The sequence below is a fragment of the Oncorhynchus mykiss genome, chromosome 9 (assembly GCF_057628025.1).
Source record: "Oncorhynchus mykiss isolate SJ-2025 chromosome 9, ASM5762802v1, whole genome shotgun sequence".
NCBI classification, from domain to species: Eukaryota; Metazoa; Chordata; class Actinopteri; order Salmoniformes; family Salmonidae; genus Oncorhynchus; species Oncorhynchus mykiss.
Genome location: NC_143030.1, coordinates 69,536,034 through 69,549,013, shown reverse-complemented (window position 1 = coordinate 69,549,013; position 12,980 = coordinate 69,536,034). Strand labels below are relative to the sequence as shown.

The 12,980-nt window shown below is 41.8% G+C and overlaps 2 protein-coding genes and 1 long non-coding RNA gene across 12 annotated transcripts; 2 read left to right on the top strand and 1 right to left on the bottom strand.

The window, feature by feature from the left end:
• The first annotated feature begins 373 nt into the window (after window positions 1–373).
• On the top strand, window positions 374–1,335 carry LOC149981314 (uncharacterized). The gene is made up of 2 exons (XR_016483404.1): window positions 374–694; window positions 837–1,335. It is a non-coding gene; the product is annotated as an uncharacterized LOC149981314 (long non-coding RNA).
• Window positions 1,336–1,572: 237 nt separating this feature from the next.
• On the bottom strand, window positions 1,573–7,691 carry LOC110532663 (chromobox protein homolog 5). The gene is made up of 5 exons (XM_021616751.3): window positions 7,241–7,691; window positions 6,442–6,643; window positions 5,004–5,235; window positions 4,420–4,520; window positions 1,573–4,149 (listed from the first exon to the last, which is right to left on the bottom strand). The coding sequence occupies exons 2-5, from the start codon at window positions 6,582–6,584 to the stop codon at window positions 4,008–4,010; spliced, it is 618 nt and encodes a 205-aa protein (XP_021472426.1). The 5' UTR covers window positions 6,585–6,643; window positions 7,241–7,691; the 3' UTR covers window positions 1,573–4,007.
• A 48-nt stretch (window positions 7,692–7,739) lies between these two features.
• Window positions 7,740–11,439, top strand: LOC110532662 (heterogeneous nuclear ribonucleoprotein A1). Of its 10 annotated transcripts, none has more exons than XM_090185188.1 (10): window positions 7,740–7,880; window positions 8,395–8,511; window positions 8,666–9,023; window positions 9,112–9,195; window positions 9,297–9,356; window positions 9,502–9,567; window positions 9,818–9,979; window positions 10,401–10,601; window positions 10,791–10,878; window positions 11,140–11,439. In XM_090185188.1, exons 1-9 carry the CDS (start codon window positions 7,869–7,871, stop codon window positions 10,865–10,867), a joined length of 1,137 nt encoding a protein of 378 aa, XP_090041314.1. In that variant the 5' UTR covers window positions 7,740–7,868; the 3' UTR covers window positions 10,868–10,878; window positions 11,140–11,439. The 10 variants fall into 10 exon arrangements, with proteins under 10 accessions (XP_090041314.1, XP_090041312.1, XP_036844574.2 ...); XM_090185186.1 differs by having other exon boundaries at window positions 9,818–10,021; XM_036988679.2 differs by having other exon boundaries at window positions 9,478–9,567.
• The last annotated feature ends 1,541 nt before the right edge of the window (window positions 11,440–12,980 follow it).

The following is a 12,980-nucleotide window of genomic DNA, read 5'->3' as shown; positions in this document are numbered from 1 at the left end:
TAGTGACTGATTTAAAGCAGGGTCTGCATCCTTGATATACACAGCTTTACCTTTTAGTTCTCTCTATTAGGTAGTATATATATTTTTTTATATATTTCTTCTCTGGATTATTCTGTACATATGTTGAGTGTCTCTGTATCTGGTATGTTTGCACAGTGCCGTTTTGTATTTTGTTATTTTTCTTGGCAAGTGGAATTCAGTAGGGGGGAGTGTAACAGGGTTATATTGGTGATTCCCCTTGCCACTTTATTGTTAAGCCAATGGGTTTTTGGTTTGAGTTTGTTTTGCCTTCACCTACTCAACATGGCATCTTATTGGCTGGTTTGCGTAGCTTGCTTACGAGGGGGGATGTTCCAGTTAGAATCGTCCCAGTGAACAAGCACCAAACCAGCGGTAAGTTGTTGGTTGCAAAGCACTGTACATCAAAAGTTATTTTTACACTCTCAAGTGATGATTTAAATGTACAATTTATATAAAATTGTTTGTAAATGTTATTCGAACATCACACATAAGATGCAGCGGGTTTTTGGCGAATATTTGTTGTGCATTTTGTTGTGGAGAATTCACGCCAGTATTAGCTAGCAACTTACTGTGTCTGGTGGGGGGGTTCATATATTTTGTACAGTGCGTGAGTGCAGAGTTGGATGGTGAGACGTGCATTGCATGACGTGCAATTTTGTGTCGTTCTTATCAGGTACATTGTTAAATATATTATATTGTAATTGTATTATTTTGGTAACTGTCCCAGTGAACAAGCACCAAACCAGCGTGCGTGAGTGCAGAGTTGGATGGTGAGACGTGCATTGCATGACGTGCAATTTTGTCGTTCTTATCAGAATAAAGCTACATGACTGGTGCTACATGTTGGAGTTCCGTGTCGATGACTGATTGTACACAACGCAAGACGAGTACTGTTACAACAGGCACATCAGTGTGTCAAGAACCACAACACTGCTGGGTTTTTCCATGCTCAACAGTTTCCCGTGTGTATCAAAAATGGTCCATCACACAAAGGACATCCAGCCAACTTGACACAACTGTAGAAAGCATTGGAGTCAACACGACCAGCATCCCTGTGGAAAAGTTTCAATACCTTGTAAAGTACATACCACAAAGATTTGCAGCTGTTCTGAGGGCAAAAGGGGATGGAACTCAATTACGAAGGTGTTCCTAATGTTTGAACATTGTGTAAAGCTGCCTCATACTGCCCAGGTGGAAGAGAATAGTCAATTTAATGAATTCATGTAAAGAGCGTAAAGTTGCATGAAAGGAATACTTCCTCCCATCTGTCGCCCACATGGTACTGTTCAATTAAAATTTGTTTTTGAAAAGTCAGACTACACATTCGTCAACCAACTATTCACAGCATATCAATTATTGCATTCTTATAAATTAAGATCCACCAAGTGCTCTCGAATGTGAGCTATGAGATTTATGGGCAAAACAGTAATGAGTCGATCCATTTCTGGTTAAAAATCTCCTGACATGTCCATAGTAACATGCCAAGTGGCTCCATCTGCTGGTATAATATGATTAGTGCAGTTACTCAGCTAGTAGAAACATCACCAGGCCTTTAAAATGTTGGAAACAGTTTACTACAATTTAATACAAGACAAAACAAATTTGCAGAGCATTAAAAATGGTAAAATACAAATGCTGCACATTTAAAAACACGATAAAAAAAAATGTATGCCTTCAAATGAAATCTTTGAAAGTAAAGGAGTGGTGTGAGAAAATAAAAGTTAACAGGTTTTTATTCAGGACACACAAAAAAAAATATCTAATGACATGATACATGTACAACCCTGTTACACGTGTCCAGAATAGGGATGTTTCTCAACGGAAGGATGTCATTTACAAAAAACGGTTGTTTCTATGACTACAGTGGCTAGACAACTCAGAATTCACCAAAAAAAACAAAGAATTCACTGCAAGAGAGGGGAACAAATCGAGTACGAGTAAATCTAGAGAACAGCCGATGAACAGGACTCTGTCCATCAACTCAGCAATATATTGGCTACACCAAATGAACTGGGATATTTGCCTCTTGAGGGACTACATGACCTTCCAGTTTGTCACTACATATGTGGATGTTGATATGGGAAACAAGGTGTAAGGGGTCAAATCTTCCTACAACTCCTTTAAATCAACTTAATGATAGCAAGTGGAAAAAATACACTTAACATTTAATCCAAAGTACTGACATGATCTTAAAATGTTAGACTAAAGCAACAAGTATCCCATGAAATAACACTGTCTGCCTTGTTCCAGTCTCCCATACAGCGCACTGACAAGAGCACTTTGGCTGAGACATTTAGCCACAGGGTGGTGTACCTTGATCAAATCCATGCTGGTTTTGTTTCACATTACTGCAGAGCATGTGGATTGTCCAACCTCTCATCATAGGAATGGTTACAGTTCAGCATTACTGTGATAATGTTGTGTATATACACTCAACAATCAAGTGGTCATTCACATTTGCAAACAATGGCTTGAAACACCGGGCACAACTTTTGAAGTGACCCTTCTGTTCATCTGTAGCAGGCATAAAATAATGGCCTGAAACTAGAGCCCCGACATACTGGTCTTGACCAGAGGAAGAAACTGACAGGGGGAGGTTTTCTGCACGGTTCAACCAATCCAATAAATGTGGAGGTGGAGTTAAGATTGAGTGTCACCAGTCAGATCATGGGACCTTTCCATGAAAACTGATACAGCCAATTGTTAGGGCACTCAGCAGAGGCTAGTTCATCTGTAATATTTTCTTACTTGTGCTTGATGTGAGGACACTGATTAAAAGGTAATCAAAATAATCCAATTCCAAGTTGGGAATAAGCAGCTACTCTAAAATATATTCATGATCTCAGCAATGGAATCAAAGCTACATAGTTGACAGGGCATAGCTACAGAAAATAAAACATTGGGACAAAAGAGCTAAAATATTAACATGACGATGATTAAAACAAAACGTACAATCCAGCCACACTACTAGCAAATTTGAGAGAAAAACCATGGAAGGAGTTTTACATAAAGGGGCCATATTTACCTTAGAACATCAAAGTTGAACTAAAACTACTGAAGAAAAAGTCTAGAAGATGTTTTCTGACCAAGGTGGCCCAATAGGGGGAAATCGGATAATACAATTCTATTGTTTCTACTGCATAACTAACTAAGGTTTAAGACTTGCAAGGCTGTTGGCTTCCCAGTGTCAAACATGGCCGTTGCCCACATTCAACGTTTCCACAGATTGTCTGATCGAGGATCAGTTGCCCTGTTAAATCAATTAATATATGGACCAGATACTGGATCAGCAGTCAGACACTGAATACAGGTCCCTGGACCATGCTATGATAGACTGCCCATTTTAACGTCTCAGTGAAGACAACTACCTTCAAGTCACCTTAATATGGCTGCCTGTACCTAGACAGGGTACCACAGAATCTACGGTCTTCCTGACAATTATATGCCGTAAAAAAAAAAAAAAAACACTGCACAAAAAGTACAAAGTGAGAGAATAAAGCATGAGGTTGAAAAACAAAACAAAAAAACAAGCCCTTCCCAGTAGCGAGCGCACCACAATCTTCCTGCATCCTTCTCAGTTTCTATGTAAAATGGCAAGGTTGAACTGTTAGTTATTCAGGGATATTAGCCTGTACATTGGGGCATGGAGGGAGGTATCATGAGAAAGTGGGCAGTGTTCTCCATCGTTGGTTTGTGTGGTTTTTGTTATGTCATTACCAATGGGGTGGGGGTTGTCAGTCGGTACCAAATCCCTCCCCAACCCTCTATTTTGCCCTAACCCTTCAATGTTTGCAGATCAATACGGTGGAATATTTACCACCACTGATTATACCTATGCAGACTATTCAAACAAGTTAACATCAAAGGGTTAAGGCCAAGGGGGAGGAATAGGGTGTGATTTGGTGCTGGCTATACGAGTCTCCAGGATGTCCCTGCAGAGTCGGGGGCAAGAGGTCAGTGACCGTTCCCGTGGCAAGACATCCCGCTCACATGCTTACAGCACCCTTCTCTTTCTTGTCCCCATCTTCGTGCCAGGTGAGGCGCTCCTCATAGAAGGCTATGACGATCTGCGGGCACTTGTGATTGGCCTCCTTGGCTAGCACCAGATCTGCCTCGTCAGAGTCCTTCCTGTAGAGTAAGGAAATAATAAATATAACATCCTTATTTACAAACCTGCTGCCATGGTGATTTAAAGCCAAGATTTGGTAGTATACGGCTTAGTCGACAACTCAATTTGTCACAAAACTCAATCAGGACAAAACGTTAGTAGAACTAAACTATTATCTTCAACACAGTAGAGCAACCACTACAGTTAACCAGTTTGTAAACAAATTCTTATGGTGTTGTAATCTAACAAAAGACAACAAGGTCAACAATGTCTAAGTACTCAACACTCACCACTTCATGAGGAACATGAGATCTCCACAGGAGTCTGTGGCTCCAATAATCTTCTCCGGTACCAGACCCCTCTCAAAGCCTCTCGCAATCAGGACATCATCCTGGAGAAAAGACGAGTAATACCTTTATGTTGTACAATACAAGTGTAACTTTGGCACTGCTGCGGGGGGGGCTGGTTAAGCACAGAAACTGAGTGAACAGTTTAATTTCACAAAGCCTTTGTCATTCCAGTGAAAGTCGATCAAGAGGGTGTTGATTACCATTTCACTTTAAAGTGAGTTCTTTGCAAATGAGAAGTTCACCAGGAAGATCAAGCCGCTGTTCTAGCCTACAATAACAACGCTGCAGCACCACTGAAGAGGTTGTTAAGTGTCAGCCCACCTATCAGTAGGCTGCAAATGCTGGAGGTAACAAATTGCAATGAAAGTCACCCCCTTTCAGTAATCGAGGATTGGTTTCGTAGACTTGCACCTGGCAGTCAATTCACCTAGATCTTGTCGAGTGTAAACGATCTAGCCTGGTATATAAACCAATTTTGGGGTAAAAGGGTTTATCTACACCAATTAATGAGGTAGGTTACACACCTCTTTTTTCCGCTTGGGCTTGTTGCTGCTCCCCTCCTCATCGTCATCATCATCAGAGTTCCTCCTCTTGCTGCTGCCTTCCTTGCTACGGCCTGATGATCCCGCGCTGGACTTGGATCCTCCACTGCTGGGGGTTGCACCACTACTGCTAGGCTTCTTGTAGGTCTTCATGAACCCAGCAATGAGCTCAGGGCAGCCAAGATTCTTCTCTGGCTCCCATGTGTTGTGCTTTCTGCAATGAACCATGCATTGTAAAAGCAAGCTTGACATTTGACCGGAGGTATATACACTAGTGTCCCAACAGTTTAAACAATTCAGTGTGAACAAAAAAAACTAAAGCATGTTGAAAAGAATGGCCCTATTTTTTAAATAAAGATCTGAGAACTAACAATTACCAAAATAAAGACAATCAGGGAGAATCTAAAAATTATGCATTCGGTAGTATTTTTGTCATGGCATGGAGTCACTCAGCATAAGCCATGGCAAAATGTATAGAATTGCAGTTAAAACATATTTTTTTTTTTAAACTACATCATCTCTGCAGCCATAAGGAGGGCCTCAAAATGTTAGGTCGGCAGCTGAGCTAATGGCCACGAAGCCCACTACCTAAGCCACATTATGGAAGAGGGGGGGGAAACTACATTGGTCATTTTACGAGTCTCCAAAGAATGTTTACCCCTCCATGTGTAGGAGTCAGAGTTGAACATTAGACACAGTAGCTGACTAAACTCAACTGTGACGTGTCTGATTAACTCCACCAACGAGTTAAACAGACCAGGTGTTGAGGAATTCAGCTCAGAATAACTTAATTTGACCAAGGTCAAATTTTTTTAAGTATCATGAAACGTGTACCTTGTACCAATGTTTGTCTTCTGTAGTTGCATGCTTTTGTTTGCTGAAGTCCACCATTTTTCATGAAACGTTCATCAAATACAACCACTGTTTACTCACTGCTATTGCTCTAGGATGGTAACGCTATGAAAATGTGCATGTGCCAATTGAATTTCAACAAGGAAACGGTCAGTGTTTGTATTTGATTACATATGATTTTAAAAGTATGGTTTTCAGCTAACAAAGGCGCACAACTACAGAGAACAAACATAGGTACATGGTAGGCATTTCATAATTAAAAATTGTTGGAAGTATTGACCTTGGGTGAATCGATGTAGTCTGGGCTGAATTCCACAGAGCCTGGTCTCTGCTCAACTCTGTTGGTGGAATTTATCAGAATTTTCCTTCACCATGGAGTTTAGTCAGCAAAACACGCTGGTAACATTTTAGACTCTCGTTTTGAAACATACTGGAAGGCACGACATATTTTTGTTTTATTTGGATGGCTAAAGTTTGAAATGAGCTAGCTACTGCTACAGGAAGCATATTCATATTGAAAACATGTCAAAGTAACATTGCATCACAATCACATGAGGAACAGACTTACTCTGAATAACCTTTCCACTTCAGGAAGAATTCAACTCGGCCCTTCACCGTCCTCCTGTCCAGCACCTTCTCCACAATGAATTCTTCCTCTTCTGAAGATGAGCCTGAGGCACCATCATCATTTTCACGAGTCTTCTTTCCCATGGCTAGCTAGGTTACAGTACCTAGGGTGAGTTAAGTGGCACGTCTCAACTTTTGAGAACCTAGCAAACGTCGAAACAAGTTTAGAAACGTGTGCAATAAAGTTACACACACTGCTGTCCATAGCAAGCTAACTACGCACACTATAAAGTCATCAAAATTATAAAGCCGATAAACTAGTTAACTTGTCGGGGGTCATCTAGGTTAAACCCTGGCTTAAATTAATTATTCCTCAACCATGTCCCGACAGCTGATTGTCCGTTTAAAAGGAATCACTTGAATTATAAAGTACGCTAGGTTAACGTTTGCTCAGTCAGCCAATACTGTTAAATTAGCCGGCATGCGTATATTTGACTTATTTGATAAAACACATACATTTCCTCTCAATAGGGGTAAAATAAGTACTTAGTTAGCAAATTGCGGTTTTAATTCATTGCAGTTTGTTAGAAAACGATGCACAGGGACATTCAAATCTAAGTAGTCGAAAGCGTGTAGCTACACAAACGTTAGCTAACATGTTTGTCCCAACCAGCTAGCTAACCGTTCACTACCAACGTAGCTAGATAATGTTAGCTAACTAAGCAATTTTGCAAACGTTATCCTCAAGACTTTCTGCTTTTTTTTAACTAGCCAAGAAAAAGCTTCATGTTTTTACTCACTTTTGTAATTCGGATGAATTTATTGGAAACTCAAATTGCTTTCTTCCACCACACGGTTAGCTTCAGCAGTTGGCTGGATGCTTTTTCTGGGCTTTTTGTTCCCCCTCCCCACACGACTTGCTTGCGCGCCAAAAGCACAATAGCAGACCGTGCACGCCCACGAAAAGGACGGCGTCAAACTAAATAACTGTGATTTAATAAGTAAATGTTATGGCTAGAGATATCCACTAAAGAAATATGCAGACATTTCAGGATCATTTGGCAAGCTTTCTCAAATACTATATTACGTTTATTTATACAGACTTGCCAGAACATCAAATTCAATTCCATTGAAGTGACGTATTTTGACGTACACATTAAAACAATATAAAACGTAAACTCACGCCCACCCCCGGCTGGTGTCGTTTTATTATTGGATATTGCTGATAACTGACTGTGAAGTACCCAATCTGAGTAGCAGTGGAAGAGGAACGATATAATTCAGCGGGAACAGCTAACCAATTGCTGAATCCAAGAGGCGTATCCGTCCCTATTTATTATACTATTTTCTTTCCAGGCACGGTCGTCTCTCTGTCGCAGAATTTCTGTCCTCGAATAAGGAACAAGGGATCGGAAACTACCAGCCACAATGTCGAAGGAGGTAAGTTTTTTAAAATGAATATCTACCTACAATGTTGTGATATATACGTTCAGTGTATTACTATATCGTGCACGTTGACCAATCTAGTCAAAATGGCTTTCCCTTCACGAGCGTCTATTGCAGCTATAATTGTGGGGATGCCGCCATCTTAGCTGCAGGCCTCATGGCGTTGATTGTTCTTGCGTTTTGTTTAGCCATTTGAAGCGGACGTTACATGTATCCTTTGTTTTACACTACACTTTTGCTATAATATTAATCGATAGTTTGTTCACATTTACCGGTTTAAAAAAATATTTTGTTTGGTGTACACTTGCCGAATGTACAATATGGAGTCGCAGTCGACCCCCACCACCCGTGGTCAAGGCCTTTCTTTTACATATGCTGACGGCATCATATGTTATTGTTCGATCTCCACAACTTGTTTCGGGTAACTTCAGGAATATGTCAAAATGATTGGCCTAGCTCGCTCTCATTTGCTTCTTTCGCTCTAAATGCATTCTCCCTTTATGTCCAGGCCCCACGTGAACCCGAACAGCTCCGCAAGCTGTTCATCGGAGGTCTGAGCTTCGAAACCACGGATGAGAGTTTGCGAGCACACTTCGAACAATGGGGATCTCTTACAGATTGTGTGGTGAGTGTTTGTGTACACATTGAAACCTTTATACCTAGTTGGCTGCACTATTACGGAAAGGGTTTCCATTGTCAGTCAGGGTTTGATTGGTTAACTTACATTGAACATCGGTGTAAGTTAAATATTTTTGCATTACTCTCTATATTACCAACAGGTAATGAGAGATCCAGCCAACAAGCGCTCCAGGGGGTTTGGATTTGTCACCTATGCTGGTGTGAATGAGGTTGACGCTGCCATGGAAGCACGTCCCCACAAGGTTGATGGTAGGCTCGTAGAGCCGAAGAGGGCGGTGTCCAGAGAGGACTCCAGCCGACCAGGTGCTCATGTCACAGTGAAAAAAATATTTGTTGGGGGTATCAAGGAAGACACAGAAGACTCCCACCTGCGAGACTACTTTGAGCAATTTGGCAAGATTGAAGTAATTGACATTATGACTGACCGCAACAGTGGCAAGAAGAGGGGCTTTGCCTTTGTCACGTTTGATGACCATGATGCAGTGGACAGGATTGTTAGTAAGTAGTGGTCTGAATGTCCTTCTTTATAATTAAAATCACTGGCCTTTTGTGTTCTGCTGTAATTTTAAGTCTCTTCTATCCCCAGTTCAGAAGTACCACACACTGAACGGTCACAATTGCGAAGTGAGGAAAGCCTTGTCCAGACAGGAGATGCAGACTACAGGAATGGGTATGAGGGGTGGTAAGTCCATGACTTCTTCATGGCAAGTGGTTTAATCTTTAATTATTTGAGGTTGGTCTGGTACTAATGGTTTATAATTTTCTTCCCAGGCCGTGGTGGTGGTGGTGGTGGCGGCGGTGGCAACTATGGCAGAGGTGGGGGATACGGAGGTAATGACTTTGGCTGTGATGGATACTTCAGTGGCCGGGTTATGTGGTGGTCCTGAACCACTCAATATCTCTGCTTGAACCTGTGTACTTAACCACTTGTGATTGTTTCAATATACTTTAGGTGATGCTGACTCGTCTGTTTCAGGAGGCAGAGGGGGTGGATATGGAGGTGGCGATGGTGGTTACAACAATGGTTATGGGGGAGGAGATGGTAAGATTTGATTTCTCTGTAGGACAAATGACAGCAGGAAGAGCTATACCATGAGACTCACAGCAACAGACTGGTCCATTTACATTTTAGTCATTTGGCAGATGTTCTTATCCACAGGGACTTACAGTAAAGTGCATACATTTCTCTCACATGCCCCCAGTGAAATCAAACCCACAGGGTTCCATGTATATCTATAGTGTGTACGCTTGTTGCTGGGAGTGTATTTAGACTAGAACCTTACTTTCTATAGGTGGCTATGGAGGAGGACCCGGTGGTTATGGTGGTGGTGGTAACCGTGGCTACGGTGGAGGACAAGGAGGTTATGGCGGAGGACAGGGTGGGGGCTACGGTGGCGGAAATGGTTATAACGACTACAACAATGGCAATGGCAACGGCGGGAACTTTGGCGGCGGTAAGTCCATGGCTTCACCACAAGAGGCAGCACCAGTTGCTGGTAAGTGGATGGCTTCATAGGCTGTGATCAAATTCTCACACTACATTCTGTTTGGTTAAAGTATTGATCTACCTATACTTCCCTTCTAAGTGGCATGTAGTAAGCATAAAATGTTACCATATTGAACCTGAGATTTCGCATACAAAACCTTAGAGGCGTAGGCAGGTAGCCCAGCGGTTAAGAGCGTTGGGCCAGAAACCGAAATGGTCTACTAAATAAGAAGTAGTATGAGAACTCGGTCATAGCTGACTTGATGAAAGTGATGCATGAAATACACTATCCGAGCTGTACACAAATGATTGGGAATATCCTTGAGCCTGTGTAAAATGGCCAGACTAATCTTCACTGAGTAATGAAACTTTTTTAAAATTGTGTGCAGGTAACTTCGGCGGCGGTGGTGGTGGCGGCGGCAATGGTGGCGGAAATGGCTACAATGACTTTGGCAGCTACAACAACCAGGCTTCCAACTACGGCCCGATGAAGGGTAACAACTTTGGTGGCAGCGGTGGGGGTGGTGGCAGCGGCGGTGGTGGCAGTGGCGGGGGTAGCGGCGGTGGCAGGAACAGTGGCCCATATGGTGGTAGGTGGCACACGTCAGGCTATCAACTGCTCAGCCAGTGCTAAGCAACCAGTAAACATGTGTTGGTTTGGCACTAACGGTTAGTTTGTCAAAGCATTTGACTGTAAATTAACACCTTAGTTTGTACTTTATGAGTTTCTGGAGGCTCTTTCTGATTCAACCTTTGACCTTTTGTATGTTTCTTTTCAGGTGGTTATGGAGGTAGCTCAGGTGGGGGTGGCGGCGGTGGCGGATATGGTGGGGGCTCCGGTGGACGACGGTTCTAAATGTTCAGAAGGTATGTTCTTAAATGTGACTGTTTGAAACATAACGTGTGTAGATGAGACTTACGCATATTCTAGACTTTGTTAAATATGTAGTGTTCTGAAACTAGGGGATCCATTCTTTTACACTTTGATACATAGAGTCCTTGTAGTTGTGTTTTTAGCTCTTGAGCCTAGTGTTAAGAATGCTGGCTCTGGATCTCATGTAGTAGGTTCTGGTCATTCCATCAGTCAGTACACAGTTTAACTTGATGTTGTTCCATATTGTTCAACAGGACTCAGTACTTAGGAGAGGAGAGCGAGACAAGTGACAGGGCAGCTGCAGGTTTACAACCTAGATCTGCTCAGCCAAACAGATGTGGCAGGTTACATCTGCTACAAGAAGAGATGTGTACAATAGAGAAATCATGGAGGGGCTTCATTCGTTTTTCTGTGTTGTCAAACAGGATTATTTGATGTTTCTGGAAAGCAAGCATTCCAATGAGGTTTTATGTAGTTTTTCTTTGAGTCGTTTTTATTTTTGTGTAACTGCAACCAATCAAGTTGAAATAAACCACCTTTCAGTTTTTTTTAAACTGTCGTTCAGTCTTGTTAGTGTCTTTTAGGGGAATGAAGGGGAGGGTGTTTTCTGGTTTGGGTGTTTAATGCATTAGAACAAATACAGGTCCACACGACTGATGGATTAGGTCAATGACTCTTGAAGAAAAGTACCACTTGTCAATGGCGACTTGCCTAGCCCCATGTTTTATTTATTTCTTGCGTGGGACGTCCTTAGTCTCTTCCAATGCGCATACTACAGAATGTAGGAAATAACATGTATCCAGCACATCACTCAAAGGAAGGTTTGACAAAGTGATACCATAGCTTTGAAGTCATTGCTGAACACGGTCCCAATGGAATAAGTTATGGTAGTATAATACTCAGTCAACAGTTCATGATCTCTTTGAGAACTGCACCGGAGATTTGAGTTGGCTGGCTAGATCACTCGCCTGTCATACAGCACACCTGCCAGCAAAGGCTAGCTTACATGATGCAGTCTTGAGGCTAGCCAGCCATGGAAGCCAGCTGAGCTGAGGGCGAGTCATAGTAAACAGCCCATCGCCTGACAGGAGCAGTGTGAAGCAGGGGAGAGTGAGTAGCAAGAAGGCATGAGACTAGCAGGCAGCCGCTACCAAATGGCTTAAATGCTGTCTGTGGGTAAGGAGACTTTTCCAACTACTGTTAGTTTAAATTACATGTTCTGTAGTTAGTACGCGCAAACTCTTGTAGTTAATGTAGACATGAATAGTATAGCATTCATGACCATGTACAGTTTATTTGGATGTGCAGAGATGTTTTAGTACAAATCACTGCCCCCTGTTCATCTGGTAATACAAGGGGCATTGACCTTTGGCGCTAATCGTAAAGATATGCTACAATCCTTGTAATGCATGCTTATGTTGGCAGTCAAACTATGAAATGGTAAGACTAACACCTTTCAATGTTGTATTGTCTCAGTCTACTTTTCTTCTGATATTTCCTAGGAAACTAACTCTGCTCTGAAGGACTGCTACTGAAAGCATGATGACGTTGCACACCGTAACATTGCACAAGGTAAGTGACCGTTTAATAACGGTTGGAAATATTCACCATTTTTATTGTGGGGGAATATCTGAAGCCTCATCTCTAAGGCTGTTGTGATTTGTCTTCTGTTTTAGGGTGCCTGGAGAAATGCAATGGTCGTTTTTTTTTTGTTACTGCTGTGCAGGATTTAACTTGTTTTTTTTACCCACGTCTGTTTATCAATAAAATATTTTTACATAAATATCTTCTATTTTGGTCTGTCATTTGCTAAATACTATGCTTAAACAGCTGCATAGTTGGTAAACAATTTTCATCCTCTAATACAATTCATGCAGGGACATAATATAATTTCCCCAAATGTATGTCTTGATTGCATGACCAGGAAGTTTGCACACCACTTGAGTTTTTCAACCTTGTTACAGCCTGAACTTTCATGGAATGAATTGCAACTTCGTCACTGTCCTACACCAATACCCCATGTCAGTGGAATTGTTTTTTGAAATGTGTAAAGATGTCGACCACTAATGTGGAGTGACTATTTTGCAGAGTAAAT

Coding starts and splice junctions, on each gene's coding strand:
- LOC110532662 (XM_090185183.1), top strand. Junction 8,512..8,665: donor GATCTCTTACAGATTGTGTG/GTGAGTGTTTGT, acceptor TATTACCAACAG/GTAATGAGAGATCCAGCCAA. Junction 9,208..9,296: donor AGGAATGGGTATGAGGGGTG/GTAAGTCCATGA, acceptor TTTTCTTCCCAG/GCCGTGGTGGTGGTGGTGGT.
- LOC110532663 (XM_021616751.3), bottom strand. CDS start 6,584: ATGGGAAAGAAGACTCGTGAAAATGATGATGGTGCCTCAGGCTCATCT. Junction 5,236..6,441: donor AAGTGGAAAGGTTATTCAGA/GTAAGTCTGTTC, acceptor GGTTCATTGCAG/AAAGCACAACACATGGGAGC. Junction 4,521..5,003: donor AGCCCAAGCGGAAAAAAGAG/GTGTGTAACCTA, acceptor TCTTTTCTCCAG/GATGATGTCCTGATTGCGAG.